Source organism: Taudactylus pleione, unplaced genomic scaffold (assembly GCF_031769625.1).
Source record: "Taudactylus pleione unplaced genomic scaffold, aTauple2 ptg000189l, whole genome shotgun sequence".
Lineage (NCBI taxonomy): Eukaryota > Metazoa > Chordata > Amphibia > Anura > Myobatrachidae > Taudactylus > Taudactylus pleione.
In genome coordinates, this window is record NW_028284591.1 from 11,687,074 (window position 1) to 11,708,824 (window position 21,751).

A 21,751-nucleotide genomic window follows, 5' to 3' on the forward strand; every position below is an offset into this window, starting at 1 on the left:
GGCAGGGCATACAGGTAAGGTTGTTACTGCCCTCAGCCGGCAGGGCATACAGGCAAGGTGTTACTGTCCTCTGCCGGCAGGGCATACAGGTAAGGGGTTACTGTCCTCAGCCGGCAGGGCATACAGGTAAGGTTGTTACTGCCCTCAGCCGGCAGGGCATACAGGTAAGGTGTTACTGTCCTCAGCCGGCAGGGCATACAGGTAAGGTGTTACTGTCCTCAGCCGGCAGGGCATACAGGTAAGGTGTTATGGTCCTCTTTAAGTATGGGATTAAAAACTCATAAAAGTAAAACAAGCTAGAAGGCTGATCCCCTGAGTATAACAAAACCAAATAGGTGTACATTTCTCATGGGTAGATGGAGCAGAGGTGCACAATTCAACTTTAAAAGTTTGGTAGTTGCCTTAGCAGTATTCAGAGCTTATTTAAGGAGAGAGTGGGGCAAGACTGGATGATTAAACTGAGGAGTCATCATTATGTGCAAGGGTGAGACTCCCAACGCTGATCGTGTCACTGATGCACAGAATGGGTGTAGTTCTTGTGTTGGAAAAACAAGAGATATGGTAAGAACTTACCTTTGTTATCTCTGTTTCTACGAAGTCCATAGGGTCCACAGGGTTGACCTTGGGGTATAGCTGGATCTGGATCCACGGGCACCACGCAGTTAAAGCTTTGCTGCTCCCAGGATGCACTTGGGTCCGTCCTCCTCTATACCCCGCCCCGGCCACAGGCACCTCAGTTGGTAAGCAGCTAAGGCCGGAGGAGGAGACTAAACAGAGAGAAGGAAGACTGGAACACACAAGAAACCATACTCACAGAAATGGGAGACGGAAAACCGGTGACCAGCCACACAGCCCATTTGAAGCCAGGTGCGTCAGGGCGGGCGCCCTGTGGACCCTATGGACTTCGTAGAAACAGAGATAACAAAGGTAAGTTCTTACCATATCTCTTGTTTTCTACTTCAGGGTCCATAGGGGGTCCACAGGGTTGACCTTGGGGATGTCCCAAAGCAGTTCAACTAAGGGCGGGGACGCTCCTGTGCTGAAAGGAGTACCCGGCGCCCAAAGGATGCATCCTGAGAGGCGAAGGTGTCAAACGCATAAAACCTCAAAAACGTCTGAATTGAAGACCAAGTAGCCGCCTTACACAGCTGAACAGCGGAGGCGCCACGTCTAACAGCCCAAGAGGGACCCACAGAACGAGTGGAATGAGCCTTAACAGAGGCTGGCACAGGTAAACCCTCCTGCGCATAAGCCTCACAAATAACTGAACGAAGCCAACGGGCTAACGTTTGCTTGTTGGCAGGCCAACCCCTCTTGTGAAAACCGAAGAGGACAAACAAAAAATCCGACTTCCTAACCGAAGCAGTCCGGTCCACATAGATTCTAAGTGCCCGGACCACATCCAAGGAAGCCTCACCAGCAGAAAGATCAGGTGACTGAAAAGCTGGCACAACAAGTTCCTGATTAATGTGGAACTTTGAAACCACTTTGGGCAAAAACTCAGGACGCGTGCGGAGCACTGCCCTGTCCTGGTGAAAAATCAGAAAAGGCGACAGGAAAGCGCCCCCAATTCTGAAACCCTCCTGGCCGAAGCAATTGCCAGGAGAAAAATGGTCTTAAACGTCAGCCACTTGAGCTCCACCGACTCAAGCGGCTCAAAAGGAGGACCCTGCAAGACCCTCAGTACCACCGTCAAGTCCCACGGAGCCACCGGAGGCACGAAGGGTGGCTGGATCCTGAGAACACCTTGGAAAAAGGTGTAAACATCTGGCAGTGTAGCAATCCGTCGCTGAAACCACACGGACAAAGCAGACACATGAACCTTCAGAGAGGCCAGGCGTAAGCCGAGGTCCAAACCCGATTGAAGAAATTCCAAGATTCTGGAAACCCGGAACACCTGCGGATCATAGTTTCTGGATTCACACCACTGAAAATAAGTGCGCCACACCCTGTGGTAAATCCGCGCGGAGGCAGGCTTGCGTGCCCTAAGCATGGTACCAATCACTGAACTGGAGAAACCCCTAGACCTCAAGACGGCTGTCTCAAGAGCCACGCCGTCAAAGACAGCCGACCCAGATCCGGGTAAAGGCAGGGCCCCTGAGACAACAGGTCCCGACGCTGAGGAAGAAGGTACGGAGCGTCGATGGAGAGGCACCTCAGATCGGAGTACCAAGGACGTCTGGGCCACGCCGGAGCCACCAGCACGAGCGTGCCGCCGTCCTGCTTGAATTTCCGCAGAACCCGAGGAAGTAAGGATATCGGAGGAAACAGATACGCCAGGTGAAACGTCCATTTCACCGACAGAGCGTCTACCGGACAGGCGCCTGCGTCTCTTGTCCTTGACCCGTAAACGGGCAACTTGTGATTGTGACGGGAGGCCATCAAGTCCAGCTCCGGCAGCCCCCACCTGTCCACGAGTAGCTGAAACACCTCTGGGTGAAGCGACCATTCCCCGGGATGCACATCGTGACGGCTGAGGAAGTCCACCTCCCAATTGAGGACTCCGGGAATGAAGACTGCCGAGATCGCTGGAACGTGACACTCCGCCCAAGCAAGAATGCGAGACACCTCCGACATTGCTGCCCGACTGCGAGTTCCCCCTTGGTGGTTGATGTACGCCACCGTGGTGGCGTTGTCGGACTGCACCTGAACCGCCCTTCCGTGAAGAGCGGGGCCGGACGACTGCAGGGCCCTGTACACAGCTCGCAGTTCCAGGATGTTGATGGGGAGAAGTGCTTCTTCCGCGGACCAACGACCCTGAAGCGATAATGAGCCGGTCACTGCCCCCCAACCCCGAAGACTGGCATCCGTCGTGAGCAGGACCCAGTCCGGGATCCAAAAGGGGCGCCCCTCGACCAGATGCACCGTCTGAAGCCACCAAGCCAAAGACTGCCGAACCTCCGCGGACAACACCAGCCTCTGAGAGCGGATCCGGTGAGGTAACCCGTTCCATTCCGATAGAATCAGCCCCTGCAGGGGCCGGGAATGGAACTGGGCAAATTCCACCATGTCGAATGTCGACACCATGGACCCCAGAACTCTCATAGCTGAATGGACCGACAGGCGGCAACTGCTCAGGCAACTGTGTATCCGCAGCTGCAGGGAGGAGACCTTCTCTGGAGTCAGGAAAATCCGCTGCTGACGAGAATCCAGCAGGGCTCCCAAATGAACCATCCGCTGTGATGGAATCAGGGAGGACTTCTTCCAGTTTATCAACCACCCGTGTGCTTGAAGACAAGCAATGGTCAGGTGGAGATGTCGAAGAAGCACCTCCGGGGAGCTCGCCAGCAGCAGAAGATCGTCCAGGTACGGCATAAGACGTAGACCCTGACCCCGAAGGTGGGCAGCCATAACCGCCATCACCTTGGTGAACACCCTCGGAGCCGTGGAAAGGCCAAAAGGCAACGCCCGAAATTGGTAGTGATGGTTCAGGATAGCAAACCTCAGATACCGCTGATGTGCCGGTGCTATGGGCACATGGAGATAGGCGTCCTGGATATCGAGGGAGACCATATAATCCCCGGGTTCCATCGCCAGAATGATGGAACGTAACGTTTCCATCCTGAACCTGGGAACTCTGAGGTATCTGTTCAGAGACTTCAAATTCAGGATAGGGCGATGAGAACCATTGGGTTTCTGTACCAGAAACAGAGTAGAATAGTACCCCGTCCCGCGCTGAGACTGCGGAACGGGAACAATGACCCCTGCTTGTAGCAAGGATTCTATAGCTACCTGAATCTGACCAGCTTTGGTCTTGTCCAGAGAAGGACTCGTACAGAAAAACTGGTGGGGCGGCCTGAACCGAAAAGACAGGGCGTACCCGAGAGACTACTTCTCGAACCCAGGCATCCGTGGTGGTATTGTGCCAACACTGGGCGAATTGGAGAAGTCGGCCTCCCACTCTGGGGTCCCCCAGAGAGAGGCCCGTCCCATCAGGCAGCAGGCTTATCCTCCTGCTTGGAAGAAGGGCGCCGAGCACTCCATGCCTGCTTCTTGGGCTTGGGTGCGGCCTTGGTCGCCGAATGTCTCGGGAAGGACTGGCCCTTGGCCTTACCCTGAACCCGAAAGGACCGAAAGGCAGAGCTCCTCACTTTAGCCGGCGCAGAGGCCGAAGGGAGAAAAGCCGACTTGGACTTAGCCAAAGTATCCACTATTCTGTCCAAATCCGGACCAAATAGTAAATCACCATTAAAAGGCAAGGCCTCCAGACCCTTTTTTGAATCTGCATCAGCCCTCCAGGACCTCAGCCACAGGGAGCGCCGAGCAGATACCACTGCAGCCGACACCCTAGAAGTGAGCAGGCTGGCATCCAAAGACGCTTCCCCAATATAGGAAGCTGCATCCCGCATCTGTCCCACTAACGCTCTCTGGATATCCGGAGCCTCATCAGGAAAGGTATCCTCCAAGGCATTGGCCCATGCCTCAATGGCTTTAGCCACCCAGGAGATAGCCATGGACGGGCGAGCCACCGCCCCGGAAAGAGAATAAATGGACTTTAAACAAGTCTCCACCTTCCTGTCCGTGGGATCCTTCAAAGAGGAGATAGACGGCAATGGCAACGTCGCGCTTTTGATCAAGCGGGTAACGTGGGAATCCACCGCCGGCGGAGTTTCCCATTTCCTGCAATGAGCTTCAGGAAAAGGATAGTTCGCCGCCAACCTCTTCTGTGGATGGAACCTCTTACTAGGTAATTGCCAGGCCGCCGCCATATGAGCCGATAATTGATCAGACAGGGGGAACACAGTTGAGGTCACCTTGGCCTTTTTAAAATTAGGAAACTTCGACCTAGGAGCCGGCGCATCATCCTCAACATGTAGGATAGCCCGCACCGCCCTAACTAAGGCTGGAACATTAATGGAGGACTTAGCTTCCACCTCCTGCCCCATGACATCAGAGTCAGAGTCCTCATGGATTTCTCCATCATCTGAGGACACTTCCGAGTCCGACAACTGCGCAGCTAGTGAACTCACAACCGGACGTTTAGACACCCTTGGTGGCACATCACCTTGCAACATGGACTGAAACGCCGAGGATGAAGCCGCCAGACTCTGTACGGAGCTGGATAGAACATCCACCCAAGGCGGAGGAGCCGTCGGAGGAAAACTCTGCAAAGGCACTACAGACTGACACGTCCCTGGGGAAGACTGCACATACACAGGCAGTCCCGAGTAAGGACCCACAGTCTGGGCCCCGGGGGAAGACCGCAACATTTGTGGAACCCTCGGGGAATGGGGCATGGTGGGCTGCGGTAACGCCCTAGAAGGGACCGCTGATGGGACCGATAACCGGTCCGCAATAGACGCCAGCACCTGTGAAAACATCGCCCAAGGAGGGTCCTGTGATACAGGGGGGTTGGAGGGGCCCGGTACCAGCTGGCACCGCCCGCACAGACCATCCTGAGATAAGTCCTCCCCATCAACTCCAGCAGCACAGCGTCTGCAGGAAAATAGCACAGGAGCCACAGAGCGCTCAGTCTCCTCATCAGACATGATACTGTAAATCACAAGAAACAGGTATCACCAGAGGAATTACGGTTTTAACACCCGCGCACTCACCAGTATGCGACACAACAGCCCAGATATGGTACTGTGTAGCACACAACAGTATGTGACTGACCCCACAAATACGTGTTTTATATAAGTGAGGGTCTCAGAAAAACGCCCTTCCCCCACACACCTGCCGGGCCGTAGGAGAAGGAAAGGGATAGTTATAAGCTGACAGTAAAGGAGAATAAGTCACAGACAGGCAGCACTAGCAATAGTCACATACAATGCAGAAAAGTTATACTCACTGCACCTTCCGCTACAATCAACCTCCCAGATTCAGTGTCTGGGAGGGCTATAGCGCTGTGTACACTGTCCTTTAGCAGGGGAGAGGTACACAGGGGGACCGGTCCACTTGATACCGCCTGGGAGTCTGCGATGTGCCAGTAAAGATGGCCGCCGGAGACCTCAGAGGAGGAGTGGCCGAGAGATAAGAGCAGCTCAGCGACGCCAGACTCCTAGTTGAAAGGCACGCTGAACTGAGGGGAGGAGCCGCTAGACAGGGAAGGCTGCCTCCCCTGGCTAGCAATTAACCCCCGGGTTGCCGGTCCCGCTACCAGCCTGATACCCTGGTGGTCTAGCGGACACGCGGGGTATTCCTCAATTGAGGGGGAGCCCGCCGCCGCCGCTAGCGCCTCCGGTCTGTCCCCAGAGACCGGAGGCTTCTGACTGCATACAAAGTATCCGCGGGCCGCCGCACGCGGCGACCTGCGGCTTACCTGATCCCCGTCGCGTCCGGCAGCAGTCAAGGGAGTCCCCAGAGCACGGCTAGTACAGGCTCTGGGGTCCCGCCGCGATCCCCAGAGCAGTACTGGCGTCGCGGCGCCAGCGGGGAGAAGGAGCGGCAGCGTGGACGTCCTAAAGGACAGTCTGATGCTGCCGCTCTAACAGTGTAAAAAAAGTAGAAAAAAATAAAAAATTTCTCTTTTAAAATAAAGCTTAGGGGCTGCTCCTGCAGCCCCACTGCGACAGGGTGACCCGACTCCGGCCGGGCACCAACTAAAACTGAGGTGCCTGTGGCCGGGGCGGGGTATAGAGGAGGACGGACCCAAGTGCATCCTGGGAGCAGCAAAGCTTTAACTGCGTGGTGCCCGTGGATCCAGATCCAGCTATACCCCAAGGTCAACCCTGTGGACCCCCTATGGACCCTGAAGTAGAAACGATTACTAAATTTCGTTTTTATTATGCCGTTATCGTCAAGATAGCTTGCTATTACCTGCCTATAAATATTATGCATAGCTCACGCTCGTGCTTTAGAATGCAGTGTTGATGAGAATTACCAGCTCCTGGTTTCAGTTTGGGAAGCAGGAGTCATCACATGACTGCACTGACAGTAATCACCAGCAGGTGTCAGTGTTCCTCTTATACACAACAAATATAAACCATTTTATTTCCAGTGTTCTACAAAGAATACGAATATATATATCCGAAAGGCTTGTCCTTCTTAGCACCCCTATATGGACGTACCTTCAATGTGTGGATATGGAGAGCTTGGCGAGGTCACTGGCTCGTTCTTTGGTCTCATAGGACACCAGGACCCATCCTCCTGAAACTGGATCTCATCTACGTCCGAGCACTGGTTGAGAATCTCCATGAAGAGCCTGTGTAATTATGCAGATATCATCTATTAGTGCACATATCCTACACACCTTAGGGTTGGAGACTAGAAGACAGGAGAAAGCAACCCGTCCACCTCCCACCCCCTCATTTTCCAGGTAATGTAGCAGAGCTACAACTCTGTGCTGACAGACTAGGCCAGTCCCGAAGTCCCCAGTACAGCCCTTCTCTAAATCTATATGTAAGGGAAAGGGGTTGTCGCAGAGTGGATAACCACAATAATACACCTATTACCCTAGTATCAATGTGAAACATAAATCAGTAGTGCAAACATCTTGTCCAGACATCTGCTGCGTAAGTCTTCCATTCTGAAATGTATTTACAGGACATGTAACCTTATTACTGTTCACTATAACGTCAGTCATACATAATAAAGTTTTACAAACAAGACAATGGATATTCACTATTACTATAGATCTCACACGCTGGAGCTAATTCAGACCCGCTCGCTAATTGGGGCCGCTCGCTCCCAGCGTATTTTAATTTTGCAAAGTGACGTCAAGGCAGCCCCTCGCACAGCAAGGCATAAGCACTCCCACTATGTCTTGGCGAGCGATCACGTTGTCAATGTAGACGCCCATTAGCGTGTATTTAGACGCCCACTAGCGCACGTCATCTCCAGGAAGTGTCTTAAAACATTGGTACATCGAAGACCATCGGAAGCGATCGCAGCGCTTGTGGTTGACTCTACCCTCCCGCGAGCACTGCGAGCAGTACAGGCAAAAAAACAACCAAGCGACGTGTTCAATGACGCTACTTTGCTTATTATGCACACCCATTAAACTCCGTTCTGACGGCCAGACACGCCTGCGCTCGCAGCACCATTCCCCCGTTCACTAGCACCTTCCCCTGTTACCACTCACAAACGGCGCTGTCACTCAGAGTAGCGGGAAGTCTGTGTACTACGAGCGCACAATTCCCCATCACTGAGACTGGCTTGCACACGCACACTGCGAATTATACGCATGCGCAGACGGGCAATTATCGGTCAGCGAGAGCGGCCGCAGCTTAGGGAGCAAGTCTGAATCAGGTCCACTGTCTGCGCTAGGGTACTAGCAGCGGTTCAACCACCTGTAGAGCACTGCCCTCTGCCCAACAGAGGATGACCCACCGCAGAACAGCGATCGACAGGAGGATGGCACTGTCAGCACTCACAGACAGACCATGCCAGGAGGACGGCACTGTCAGCACTCGCATAGAGACCACGCCAGGAGGACGGCACTGTCAGCACTCGCATAGAGACCACGCCAGGAGGACGGCACTGTCAGCACTCGCATAGAGACCACGCCAGGAGGACGGCACGGTCAGCACTCACAGACAGACCACGCCAGGAGGACGGCACTGTCATCACTCACAGAGAGACCACGCCAGGAGGACGGCACTGTCAGCACTCACATAGAGACAACACCAGGAGGACCGCACTCACAGAGAGACCACAAGGAGGACGGCACTGTCTACACTCACAGAGAGACCACACCAGGAGGACGGCACTGGCAGCACTCACAAAGAGACCACACCAGGAGGACCGCACTCACAGAGAGACCACAAGGAGGACGGCACTGTCTACACTCACAGAGAGACCACACCAGGAGGACGGCACTGGCAGCACTCACAGAGAAACCACACTAGGAGGACGGCACTCACAGAGAGACCACACCAGGAGGACGGCACTGTCAGCGCTCACAGAGAGACCACACCAGGAGGGCAGCACTCACAGAGAGACCACACCAGGAGGACGGCACTGGCAGCGCTCACAGAGAGACCACACCAGGAGGACAGCACTGTCAGCACTCGCATAGAGACAACACCAGGAGGACAGCACTGTCAGCGCTCACAGAGAGCACGCCAGGGGGACGGCACTGTCTACACTCACAGACACCACACTATAAGAAGGACGACACTGTTAGCACTCACTGAGAGACCGCACTGTCAGCGCTCATAGAAAGAACTGTCAATCGCTATTTTCTGGCCGTTCAGGCAAAACATAAGTGCAATGAAGGAGGCTGTAAGCTAATCGGGAGCCTTACCACTGACCTGTTTAGTGAAGGAATCTGTACGTACCCATCTAATATTAGGCTTTCGTAGCTGGCCTTCTTGTCGCAGACAGGACAGATCCAGGTGGGCTTCTTCTCATTCATTTGCAGGTAGAGCATGGCGTCGAAGCACTGTAGGTGCGTGCAGGTGGCAGCTCGGCAAGGAAACGCTAGTCTCATTTTTCCAAGCTGAAGAGCGCAATAATCAATTTAAAGCTTATCTGGTTCTAGAGCTTACTAAGATAAGACTGATGTCTACTGCACAGAATAATCTTAGCACAGAAAACCCCCCACAAATGAGTCTCTGAAACAGTAACTTTCACCATTAATCGGGCACTACCTGTATTTGCAGTAGCACGGAGTTACCTTATTATAGTAGGTTAAAACAAATATCACAAACTTAAATATGTTAGCTGCCCCACTATCACTACTAAAGCTCATGTTAGCATGTGGCCTTGATCAATCTGTCCTATTAACACCAAAAATGTGCTGGAAATTTGTCCTCCATCGTCCCTATACAGGTTGAGTATCCCATATCCAAATATTCCAAAATACGGAATATTCCGAATTACGGAATATTTTTAGTATGACTGAGAAAGTGAAAGCTTTGCTTTCTGATGGTTCAATGTACACAAACTTTTTTTAAAGCACAAAATCATTAAAATACAGTATACAATAACCTTTAGGCTGTGTGTATAATGTGTATATGAAACAAATAAGTTTCATGTATGTACACAAACTTTTTTTGATGCTCAAAATGATTAAAAATATTGTATAAAAAGACCTGCAGGCTGTGTGTATAAGGTGTATATAGAACATAAATGCATTCTGTGTTTAGATTTGGGTCCCATACTCAAGATAATTCATTATAGTATGCAAATATTCCAAACTACGGAATATTCCGATATCCAAAATACCCCTGGTCCCAAGCATTTTGGATATGGGAGACTCAACCTGTACCTGGAATACTGAAAGCAGAATACTAGCATCAGGGGAAAAAAGGATTACTGCCATGGCTTTGTGTTTAAGCATCGGTCACCCAACTTCTCTTTGGAGTCATTCCTTGAAATTTTATTAAAAGATCAAATTATATATTTCTTTCAAAGCACATAAAGGGAAGCCCAGTGTGTATTCTAACCATAGGACACACACAGGGCAATCTACCAATACAAATTATTTACTTTTTAGTGCAGGTAAGATGAGGCAAGTAAATGTCTCATTGGTTTCTAGAGAATAATTAGAGTGTGCAAGGTTAGAGTGTGCAAGGTTAGAGTGTGCAAGGTTAGAGTGCATCGCGTAGCAGCTCCACAATCAGCTACATATGGTTACGGGTGTGGTATGAAAAGTCGACATTCAATGTCGACATGGACATTAGGTCTACAAGCAAATGACAGCATCTACAAATGTCGACAAGTTCATAATGCTAACATTTAACATGCTGACTAGGGTTGGAAAAAAAAAAAAAGTTTAAAAAAAACAAAAAACCAAAAAACTGGTTTAAACCAGTTTTTTGTATTAATGTTTAAATAAAAAACAAGAGATATGGTAAGAACTTACCTTTGTTATCTCTGTTTCTACGAAGTCCATAGGGTCCACAGGGTTGACCTTGGGGTTATAGCTGGAACAGGATCCATGGGCACCACACAGTTAAGCTTTTAGCTCCCAGGATGCACTTGGGTCCTCCTCTATACCCCGCCCCCGAGCCACAGGCACCCCAGTTGGTAAGCAGCCTAGGCCGGAGGAGAATATGGAACAGAGAGAAGGAAGACTGGAACACACAAGAAACCATACTCACAGCAATAGGAGACGGAAAACCGGTGACCAGCCACACAGCCCATTTGAAGCCAGGTGCGTCAGGGCGGGCGCCCTGTGGACCCTATGGACTTCGTAGAAACAGAGATAACAAAGGTAAGTTCTTACCATATCTCTTGTTTTCTACTTCAGGGTCCATAGGGGGTCCACAGGGTTGACCTTGGGGATGTCCCAAAGCAGTACAACTAAGGGCGGGGACGCTCCTGTGCTGAAAGGAGTACCCGGCGCCCAAAGGATGCATCCTGAGAGGCAAAGGTGTCAAACGCATAGAACCTCAAAAACGTTTGAATTGAAGACCAAGTGGCCGCCCTACACAGCTGAACAGCAGAAGCGCCACGTCTAGCAGCCCAAGAGGGACCCACAGAACGAGTGGAATGAGCCTTAACAGAGGCTGGCACAGGTAAGCCCTCCTGTGCATAAGCCTCACAAATAACGGAACGAAGCCAACGGGCTAACGTTTGTTTGTTGGCAGGCCAACCCCTCTTGTGAAAACCAAAGAGGATAAACAAGGAATCAGACTTCCTAACCGAAGCCGTCCGGTCTACATAAATTCTAAGCGCCCGGACCACATCTAAGGAAGTCTCACCAGCTGAAAGATCAGGGGACTGAAAAGCTGGCACAACAAGTTCCTGATTAATATGGAACTTCGAGACCACTTTGGGCAAAAACTCAGGACGAGTGCGGAGCACCGCTCTGTCCTGGTGAAAAATTAGGAAAGGAGGGCGACAGGAAAGCGCCCCCAATTCAGACACCCTCCTGGCCGAAGCAATTGCCAGGAGAAAAACCGTCTTAAATGTCAGCCACTTGAGCTCCACCGCCTCAAGAGGCTCAAACGGAGGACCCTGCAGGACCCGTAGCACCACCGCCAAGTCCCAAGGAGCCACCGGAGGCACAAAGGGAGGCTGGATCCTGATAACACCTTGGAAAAAGGTGTGAACGTCTGGTAGTATTGCAATCCGCCGTTGAAACCACACGGACAAGGCGGACACATGAACCTTCAGAGATGCAAGGCGTAAGCCGAGATCCAATCCTGACTGAAGAAATTCCAAGATCCTAGAAACTCGGAACACCTGAGGATCATAAAGTCTGGACTCACACCACTGAAAGTAAGTGTGCCACACTCTGTGATAAATCCGTGCTGAAGCAGGCTTGCGTGCCCTGAGCATCGTACCAATAACCGAACTGGAGAAGCCCCGAGACCTCAAGACGGCTGTCTCAAGAGCCACGCCGTCAAAGACAGCCGACCCAGATCCGGGTAAAGGCAGGGCCCCTGAGACAACAGGTCCCGACGTTGAGGAAGAAGGTACGGAACGTCGATGGAGAGGCTCCTCAGATCGGAGTACCAAGGACGTCTGGGCCAGGCCGGAGCTACCAGCACGAGCATGCCGCCGTCCTGCTTGAATTTCCGCAGAACCCGAGGAAGCAGGAATATCGGAGGAAACAGATACGCCAGGTGAAACGTCCATGTCAGCGACAGCGCGTCCACCAGACTTGCACCTGCGTCTCTTGTCCTTGACCCGTAAACGGGCAACTTGTGATTGTGACGGGAGGCCATCAAGTCCAGCTCCGGCAGTCCCCACCTGTCCACGAGTAGCTGAAACACCTCTGGGTGAAGCGACCATTCCCCGGGATGCACGTCGTGACGGCTGAGGAAGTCCGCCTCCCAATTGAGGACTCCGGGGATGAAGACCGCCGAGATCACTGGAATGTGACCCTCCGCCCAAGACAGGATACGAGACACCTCCGACATCGCTGCCTGACTGCGAGTTCCGCCTTGGTGATTGATATACGCCACCGTGGTGGCGTTGTCGGACTGCACCTGTACCGCCCTTCCGTGAAGAGCGGGGCCGGACGACTGCAGGGCCTTGTATACTGCCCGCAGTTCCAGGATGTTGATGGGGAGAAGTGCTTCTTCCGCTGACCAACGACCCTGAAGCGACAAAGAGCCGGTCACTGCCCCCCAACCCCGGAGACTGGCATCCGTCGTGAGCAGGACCCAGTCCGGGACCCAAAATGGGCGCCCCTCGACCAGATGAGCTGTCTGAAGCCACCAAGCCAAAGATAGCCGAACGTCCGGAGACAACACCAGCACCTGAGAGCGGATCCGGTGAGGTAACCCGTTCCATTCTGATAGAATCAGCCCCTGCAGGGGCCGGGAATGGAACTGGGCAAATTCCACCATGTCGAATGTCGACACCATGGACCCCAGAACTCTCATAGCCGAATGGACCGACAGGCGGCAACGGCTCAGGCAACTGCGTATCCGCAGCTGTAGTGAGGCGACCTTCTCCGGAGTCAGGAAGATACTTTGCTGACGCGAATCCAGCAGGGCTCCCAAATGAACCATCCGCTGTGATGGAATCAGGGAGGACTTTTTCCAATTTATCAACCACCCGTGTGCTTGCAGGCAAGCGATCGTCAGGTGGAGATGTTGAAGCAGTACCTCCGGGGAGCTCGCCAGCAACAGGAGGTCGTCCAGGTACGGCAGCAGCCGTACATTCTGGTTCCGAAGATGTGCGGCCATGACCGCCATAATCTACGTGAACACCCTCGGTGCCGTGGAGAGACCAAAGGGTAGCGCCCGGAACTGATAGTGGTGTTGAAGGATAGCGAACCTCAGATACCGCTGGTGTGAAGATGCTATCGGAACATGGAGGTAGGCGTCCTGGATGTCCAGGGACACCATGTAATCCCCCGGTTCCATCGCCAGAATGATGGAACGTAACGTTTCCATCCTGAACTTGGGAACTCTGAGGAATTTGTTCAGAGACTTCAAGTTGAGGATAGGGCGATGAGAACCATTGGGTTTCTGCACCAGAAACAGAGACGAATAATACCCCGTCCCTCGTTGTGATAGAGGAACGGGAACAATGACCCCTGCTTTCAGCAAGGACTCTATAGCCTCCTGAACCTGTAACGCCTTGGTCTTGTCCTGAGAAGGACTTGTGCAGAAAAACTGGTGGGGTGGTCTGTGCCGAAAAGACAGGGCGTACCCCTGGGAGACCACTTCTCGAACCCAGGCATCCGTGGTGGTATTGTGCCAGCACTGGGCAAATAGAAGAAGTCGGCCTCCCACTCTGAGGTCCCCCAGAGGGAGGCCCGTCCCATCAGGCCGCAGGTTTATCTTCCTGCTTGGAAGAAGGGCGCCGAGCACTCCAGGCTTGCTTCTTGGGTTTAGAGGCCGTCTTACTCGCAGACTGTCTCGGGAAGGACTGACCTTTCGCCTTACCCTGAACCCGAAAGGAACGAAAAGCCGAACTCCGAACCTTAGCAGGCAGTGCCGCCGAAGGGAGGAAGGCCGACTTGGATTTAGCCAGGGTGTCCACTATTTTGTCCAAGTCCGGACCAAATAGTAATTCCCCATTGAAAGGTAAGGCCTCCAGACCTTTCTTTGAATCAGAGTCCGCTCTCCAGGACCGCAACCATAAGGATCGGCGGGCAGACACCGCTGCAGCCGATACCCGCGAGGTCAGCAGACTAGCATCTAAAGAAGCTTCTCCAATGTAAGAAGCGGCGTCCCTCATTTGTCCCAACAACGCCCGCTGGACATCCGGAGCGTCGTCCGGGAAGGTATCTTCCAATGCATTGGCCCACCCCTCAATGGCCTTGGCCACCCAGGAAATGGCCATGGACGGTCGGGCCACCGCCCCGGAGAGGGAGTAAATAGACTTTAAGCAAGTCTCAACTTTCCTGTCCGTGGGATCCTTCAGCGAGGATATCGACGGTAATGGTAAGGTGGCGCCCCGAGTTAAACGGGTGACATGGGAATCCACCGCCGGTGGAGTTTCCCATTTTTTACAATGTGCCTCAGGGAAGGGGTAATTAGAAGCCAACCGCTTCTGAGGAAGGAATCTCTTACTGGGCGCCTGCCAAGCTACCGCCATATGATCCGTCAACTGATCAGACAGGGGAAACACCGCAGAAGCCACCTTAGTTTTTTTGAAACTAGGAAACTTCGACCTAGGAACCGGTGCCTCATCCTCTATAAGAAGAATAGCTCGCACCGCCCTAACTAGTGCTCGCACATTAATGGACGACTTGGTATCCATTTCCTGGACCGAGGCGTCCGAGTCAGTGTCATCAGGGACCTCCCCATCATCTGAGGAACCCTCTGAGTCCGATACCTGAGCAGCCCGTGCCATGAGTGGGCGTTTAGAAATCCTAGAAGGCATGTCAGTCTGCAACATTGACTGAAAAGCCGAGGAAGCGGCCGCCAAATTTTGCACGGAGTTGGAGAGCACATCCACCCATGGTGGAGGCGTCGCCATAGGGGCCTGAAAAGGTACCACAGGCTGCTGCGGCACAGGGGAAGCCTGTATATACATAGGCAACCCCCCAAAGGGACCAACTGATTGAGACCCAGGAGGACTCCGCAATAACTGCGGGACACCCGGGGAATGGGGGATGGTCGGCTGGGGCACCGCCCTAGTAGGGAGAGCAGTCGGGACCGACAGACGGTCCGCAATAGACACCAGCACTTGAGAAAACATCGCCCACGGTGGTTCCTGCGCCAGAGAAGGTCTGGATGGGCCAGGAGCCACCTGGCATCGACTACACAGGCCATCCTGTGACAAATCCTCCCTATCTACTCCTGCAGAACAGCGTCCGCAGGAGGCCAACACCGGAGCCACTGAGCGCTCAACCTCCTCGTCTGACATGACAGAATATATTATATATCTGGCACCAGGGTAGAAGTAAAACGCACTCACCGGTGTGCTGAACAACAGCCCACAATATGGCACTGAGTAGCACACAACTGTATGTGACGGACCTCACAAATACGTGATCTATATAAGTGAGGTCAGTAGAAACGCCCCTCCCCCACACACCTGCAGGGCTTGTAGGAGAAGTAAAGGGATAGGTATAAGCTGACAGTAAGCGGAAAATAAGCACAGACAGGCAGCACTAGCAAAAAGTCACATACCATGCAGGAAGATATACTCACTGCACCTTTACACTACAATCAACCTGCCCAGATTCAGTGTCTGGGAGGGCTATAGTGCTGTGTACGCTGTCCTTAATCAGGGGAGAGGTACACAGGGGGACCGGTCCGCGTGCTCCCTGAGATCTGCGCTGCCACTGGGAAAATGGCCGCTGGAGACCTCAGAGGAGGAGTGGCCGAGGAATCTGCAGCTCAGCGACGCCAGACTGCGTGCTGAAAGGCGCGCTGAGCTGAGGGGAGGAGCCGCTGACAGGGAAGGCTTCCTCCCCTGGCTGGCCATTAACCCCAGGGATGCTGGCTTCCCGCTTGCCGGTTATCCCTGGTGGTCTAGTGGTCCCACGGGTTATGGGGGGGGCCCGCCGCCACTGCCAGCAGCCTCCGGTCTGTCCCCCGGACCGGAGGCTAAAGGACTGCATTTAAGGCATTCCGCGCGCCGCCGCTAGCCAGCGACGCGCGGCTTACCTGAATCCCCGGCGACTCCGGCAGCAGTCCTGGGAGGTAGACAGAGTCCGGCTAGTACGGACTCTGCCCTCCCGCCGCGATCCCCAGATCAGTACTGGCGTCGCGGCGCCAGTCGGGGATCAGAGCGGCAGCGTGGGCGTCTGTACAGACAGCCCTTCGCTGCCGTCTGTAGTAAAAATAGATTAAAAATAAATAAAATTTAACTTAAAATAAAAGCTTTTGGGGGCTGCTCCTGCAGCCCCCCTGCGCGGTGACCGACTCCGGCCGGGCACCAGCTTACACTGGGGTGCCTGTGGCTCGGGGGCGGGGTATAGAGGAGGACCCAAGTGCATCCTGGGAGCTAAAAGCTTAACTGTGTGGTGCCCATGGATCCTGTTCCAGCTATAACCCCAAGGTCAACCCTGTGGACCCCCTATGGACCCTGAAGTAGACAAAAAATAATAATCTTGATATGTATTAGAAACATTAATCAATTGCGTTTTAATGCTCGGATAAGTAACGCATGCAGGGAGTGCGATGCCGTCTGCTGCGTTAGTATATTAGCAAGGACGGAATCCTAAGCTGAATCAGCCCCACATTCCTGTCCTAAGAGATACAGACATCTCACAAGAGACTGTTCTTAGTAGCAAAGGTTGCAAACAAGAAAAAAAAAAAGTTAAATGTACTTACTACAAAGCTGTACTTACAGGGCACATCAACGAGACTCGCAAGCTGGTCGTGGCGATCTCACTGTCCGGATCAGCCGTCAGCTTCTCCTTTACTGAGAAAAAACAATTGACACATATTCACTGTACGGCTTATGTGCCATACTCCAAATGCAGGCAACAATGTATCACGCTGCCGTTACTATAATAACCTGAATGAATATTATCCCTTGTATGCTGATAAGTTCCCTTTGGACATTAACATTAATGTAACGTGGCATGTTGCCATCATGTAATACCAGCACGAGTAATGCTGGCTGGAAAGGATACGCCAACACTAGCTATAATACTTCATAGACTCACTCAGTGCACGGGAATGGTCTGGATTCCGGATGCCTTTCATCTTTAGCTTCTGTAATAACACTGCCGACGTCAGCTGCCGGACCAGGTACACGGACATGGAATAATTCTGCACGGGGGGGGAATAAGAAGGCAGATGTTTCTATGGGATGCTGACCTGAGGCAAGGGATGTAAGAGAGAGCTGTGTTAGGTGTAGGGATGGAAGGGAGTGATGCGTGGAGCTGTACACAACTGATCACTAGTCAGTAGGTAGAGCTGGGTTTTGTGTAGGGATGGAAGGGAGTGATGCGTAGAGCTGTACACAACTGATCACTATTCAGTAGGTAGAGCTCAGTTTTGTGTAGGGATGGGAGGGAGTGATGCGTGGAGCTGTACACAACTGACCACTAGTCAGTAGGTAGAGCTGGGTTTTGTATAGGGATAGAAGGGAGTTTTGCTAGGAGCTGTACACAACTGATCACCAGTCAGTAGGTAGAGCTGGGTTTTGTGTAGGGATGGAAGGGAGTGATGCGTACAGTTGTACACAACTGATCACTAGTCAGTAGGTAGAGCTGGGATTTGTGTAGGGATGGAAGGGAGTGATGCGTGGAGTTGTACACAACTGATCACTAGTCAGTAGGTAGAGCTGGGATTTGTGTAGGGATGGAAGGGAGGGATGAGTGGAGCTGTACACAACTGACCACTAGTCAGTAGCTAGAGCTGGGTTTTGTGTAGGGATGGAAGGGAGTGATGCGTGGAGCTGTACACAACTGATCACTAGTCAGTAGATAGAGCTGGGTTTTGTGTAGGGATGGGAGGGAGTGATGCATAGAGCTGTACACAACTGATCACTAGTCAGTCGGTAGAGCTCAGTTTTGTGTAGGGATGGAAGGGAGTGATGCGTAGAGCTGTACACAACTGATCACTAGTCAGTAGGTAGAGCTGGGTTTTGTATAGGGATAGAAGGGAGTGATGCTAGGAGCTGTACACAATTGATCACCAGTCAGTAGGTAGAGCTGGGTTTTGTGTAGGGATGGAAGGGAGTGATGCGTGGAGCTGTACACAACTGATCACTAGTCAGTAGGTAGAGCTGGGTTTTGTATAGGGATGGAAGGGAGTGATGCGTGGAGCTGTACACAACTGATCACTAGTCAGTAGGTAGAGCTGAATTTTGTATAGGGATAGAAGGGAGTGATGCTAGGAGCTGTACACAACTGATCACCAGTCAGTAGGTAGAGCTGGGTTTTGTGTAGGGATGGAAGGGAGTGATGCGTGGAGCTGTACACAACTGATCACTAGTCAGTACATAGAGCTGGGTTTTGTGTAGGGATGGGAGGGAGTGATGCGTAGAGCTGTACACAACTGATCACTAGTCAGTAGGTTGAGCTCAGTTTTGTGTAGGTATGCGTGGAGCTGTACACAACTGACCACTAGTCAGTAGGTAGAGCTGGGTTTTGTATAGGGATAGAATGGAGTGATGCTAGGAGCTGTACACAATTGATCACCAGTCAGTAGGTAGAGCTGGGTTTTGTGTAGAGATGGAAGGGAGTGATGCGTGGAGCTGTACACAACTGATCACTAGTCAGTAGGTAGAGCTGGGTTTTGTATAGGGATGGAAGGGAGTGATGCGTGGAGCTGTACACAACTGATCATCAGTCAGTAGGTAGAGATGGGTTTTGTAGTATAGGGATAGAAGGGAATGTTGCTAGGAGCTGTACCAGTCAGTACCTAATGATTCTAGGAACTCACCCACCTTTCCGAGTTCCGAGGTCCAGGAGATAGAGACTTGGTTGGGAACGGCAGAAGTTAGTCGAACTAGAGATGTAATGTTCAATGGACGGCCTGGTCGCTTTTGTTCGACACCATTTTTTGGAGGTGGGACACATCCCTACGGGGAAACAGTACTCGCGTTATACAGTGGGCAGGTAAAGAACACAAACATTAATCAATAGTTTTTCCATCTCTAGTATATTTATATTAACTCTATATCACTTTATAACCAATGTATGCTAATTTCTAACTGTGAAGGGTAATGTGAACAAAGAATAACACATATGCATGTGGACGATAGGTCATCAAATCCGGCGGATCGCAGCGACATATCGTGCACATCGTCTAGTGTGTACCCGCTATGTCGCAGACGATGTGCGCTCCCACGCATGCAGATCTGACGGGCGCTATAGTTAGTAGGGGCCTTGCTGCCGACTGCAGCATGGCCCCTGCCGTCACTCAGTCACTGCCGATGCTGGCACCCCGCCGGGTCCTGTCGCTAACGAGGTCGTTACACACTAGATATTGTCTAGTGTGTACTGGCCTTAACAGTCTTACATTTGTTCTGGTACCCAATAGCTCCATCTCTATCATATGTCATGGATTAACACGGCTAAATGCAACTTAACGCGGTTGTTCGCAAGTGTTTTGCTATTCAATTGGTGGCGCAAATCTTCCATATGATTTAACACAGCTTGTTTTACACAGCCCCTGAGCAGGTGAAAAGTTTGGGAAAATCCCCATTTGAAGGTAAAAATAATGCTGGGACTTAGGGGATGATTCAGAGCCGGACACTCTGAACGAGCGCCCGCTCTGAATCAGGGCGCTTTTGTTTTTTTTTGTGCATCCTCCTGCACACTCGCATAGCTGTGGGTTACCACCCACAGCTTATGCGAGCTTCCATGATGATTGTCGCGATGGTCAAGACCATCGCGGCTTGCGACAAGACCCTTGCAGTAGGGTCTCGTTGCCGCAAGCCCTGGAGTGATTTTGGCTCTATCAGAGCCAAAATCACTCCCACTGACATCACTAGTGATGTCAGTGGGGCCGGACCCAGACGGTAGGTGTTCCCATGGGAACGCCTCCGTCTGGGCAGCAACGTCCCCGGCACGCCCACCAAAGGGGGCGTGCTCTCACTCACCATCGACAGCACGCCCCCTTTAGTGCGAGACCCATAACGACGGCTTGGCCGTCGCTATACGGGTCTCGAGCATGCGCACGACGGAGGTGCTGTATGGATAGGACAGGTATATGGGGGTGCTGTACGGATGGGACAGGTATATGGGGGTGCTGTACGGATGGGACAGGTATATGGAGGTGCTGTACGGATGGGACAGGTATAACCAGAGATATGGTAAGAACTTACCTTTGTTATCTCTGTTTCTACGAAGTCCATAGGGTCCACAGGGTTGACCTTGGGGTATAGCTGGATCTGGATCCACGGGCACCACGCAGTTAAAGCTTTGCTGCTCCCAGGGTGCACTTGGGTCCGTCCTCCTCTATACCCCACCCCCGAGCCACAGCACCTCAGTTGGTAAGCAGCCAAGGCCGGAGGAGGAGACTAAACAGAGAGAAGGAAGACTGGAACACACAAGAAACCATACTCACAGAAATGGGAGACAGAAAACCGATGACCAGCCACACAGCCCATATGAAGCCAGGTGCGTCAGGGCGGGCGCCCTGTGGACCCTATGGACTTCGTAGAAACAGAGATAACAAAGGTAAGTTCTTACCATATCTCTTGTTTTCTACTTCAGGGTCCATAGGGGGTTGACAGGGTTGACCTTGGGGATGTCCCAAAACAGTTTAACTAAAGGCGGGGACGCCCCTGTGCTGAAAGGAGAACCCGGAGCCCAAAGGATGCATCCTGAGAGGCGAAGGTGTCAAACGCATAAAACCTCAAAAACGTCTGAATTGAAGACCAAGTGGACGCCTTACACAGCTGAACAGCAGAGGCGTCACGTCTAGCAGCCCAAGAGGGACCCACAGAACGAGTGGAATGAGCCTTAACAGAGGCTGGCACAGGTAAACCCTCCTGTGCATAAGCCTCACAAATAACGGAACAAAGCCAACGGGCTAACGTTTGTTTGTTGGCAGGCCAACCCCTCCTGTGAAAACCAAAGAGGACAAACAATGAATCAGACTTCCTAACCGAAGCAGTCCGGTCCACATAGATTCTAAGCGCCCGGACTACATCTAAGGAAGGTTCACCAGCTGAAAGATCAGGTGACTGAAAAGCTGGCACAACAAGTTCCTGATTGATGTGGAACTTTAAGACCACTTTAGGCAAAAACTCAGGACGGATGCGGAGCACCGCTCTGTCCTGGTGAAAAATCAGAAAAGGAGGGCGACAGGAAAGCGCCCCCAATTCTGACACCCTCCTGGCAGAAGCAATTGCCAGAAGAAAAACGGTGTTAAACGTCAGCCACTTGAGTTCCACTGACTCAAGAGGCTCAAAAGGAGGACCCTGAAGAGACCCGTAGCACCACCACCAAGTCCCAAGGAGCCACGAAGGGAGGCTGGATCCTGAGAACAGCTTGGAAAAAGGTGTGAACATCTGGCAGTGTAGCAATCCGTCGTTGGAACCA

At 52.2% G+C, this 21,751-nt stretch overlaps 1 protein-coding gene across 4 annotated transcripts in view; it reads right to left on the reverse strand.

The window, feature by feature from the left end:
- The window catches only part of PIAS2 (protein inhibitor of activated STAT 2), an 87,720-nt gene that overhangs the window by 17,676 nt on the left and 48,293 nt on the right, over positions 1 to 21,751 (reverse strand). For all 4 annotated transcript variants that reach the window (XM_088476508.1, XM_088476511.1, XM_088476509.1 and 1 more), the window contains exons 6-10: positions 19,147 to 19,281; positions 17,417 to 17,522; positions 17,096 to 17,169; positions 9,222 to 9,382; positions 7,011 to 7,144 (exon numbers count right to left, since the gene is read on the reverse strand). In XM_088476508.1, the coding sequence (XP_088332634.1) occupies positions 7,011 to 7,144; positions 9,222 to 9,382; positions 17,096 to 17,169; positions 17,417 to 17,522; positions 19,147 to 19,281 (610 nt within the window). The remainder of the gene's footprint in view (positions 1 to 7,010; positions 7,145 to 9,221; positions 9,383 to 17,095; positions 17,170 to 17,416; positions 17,523 to 19,146; positions 19,282 to 21,751) is intronic.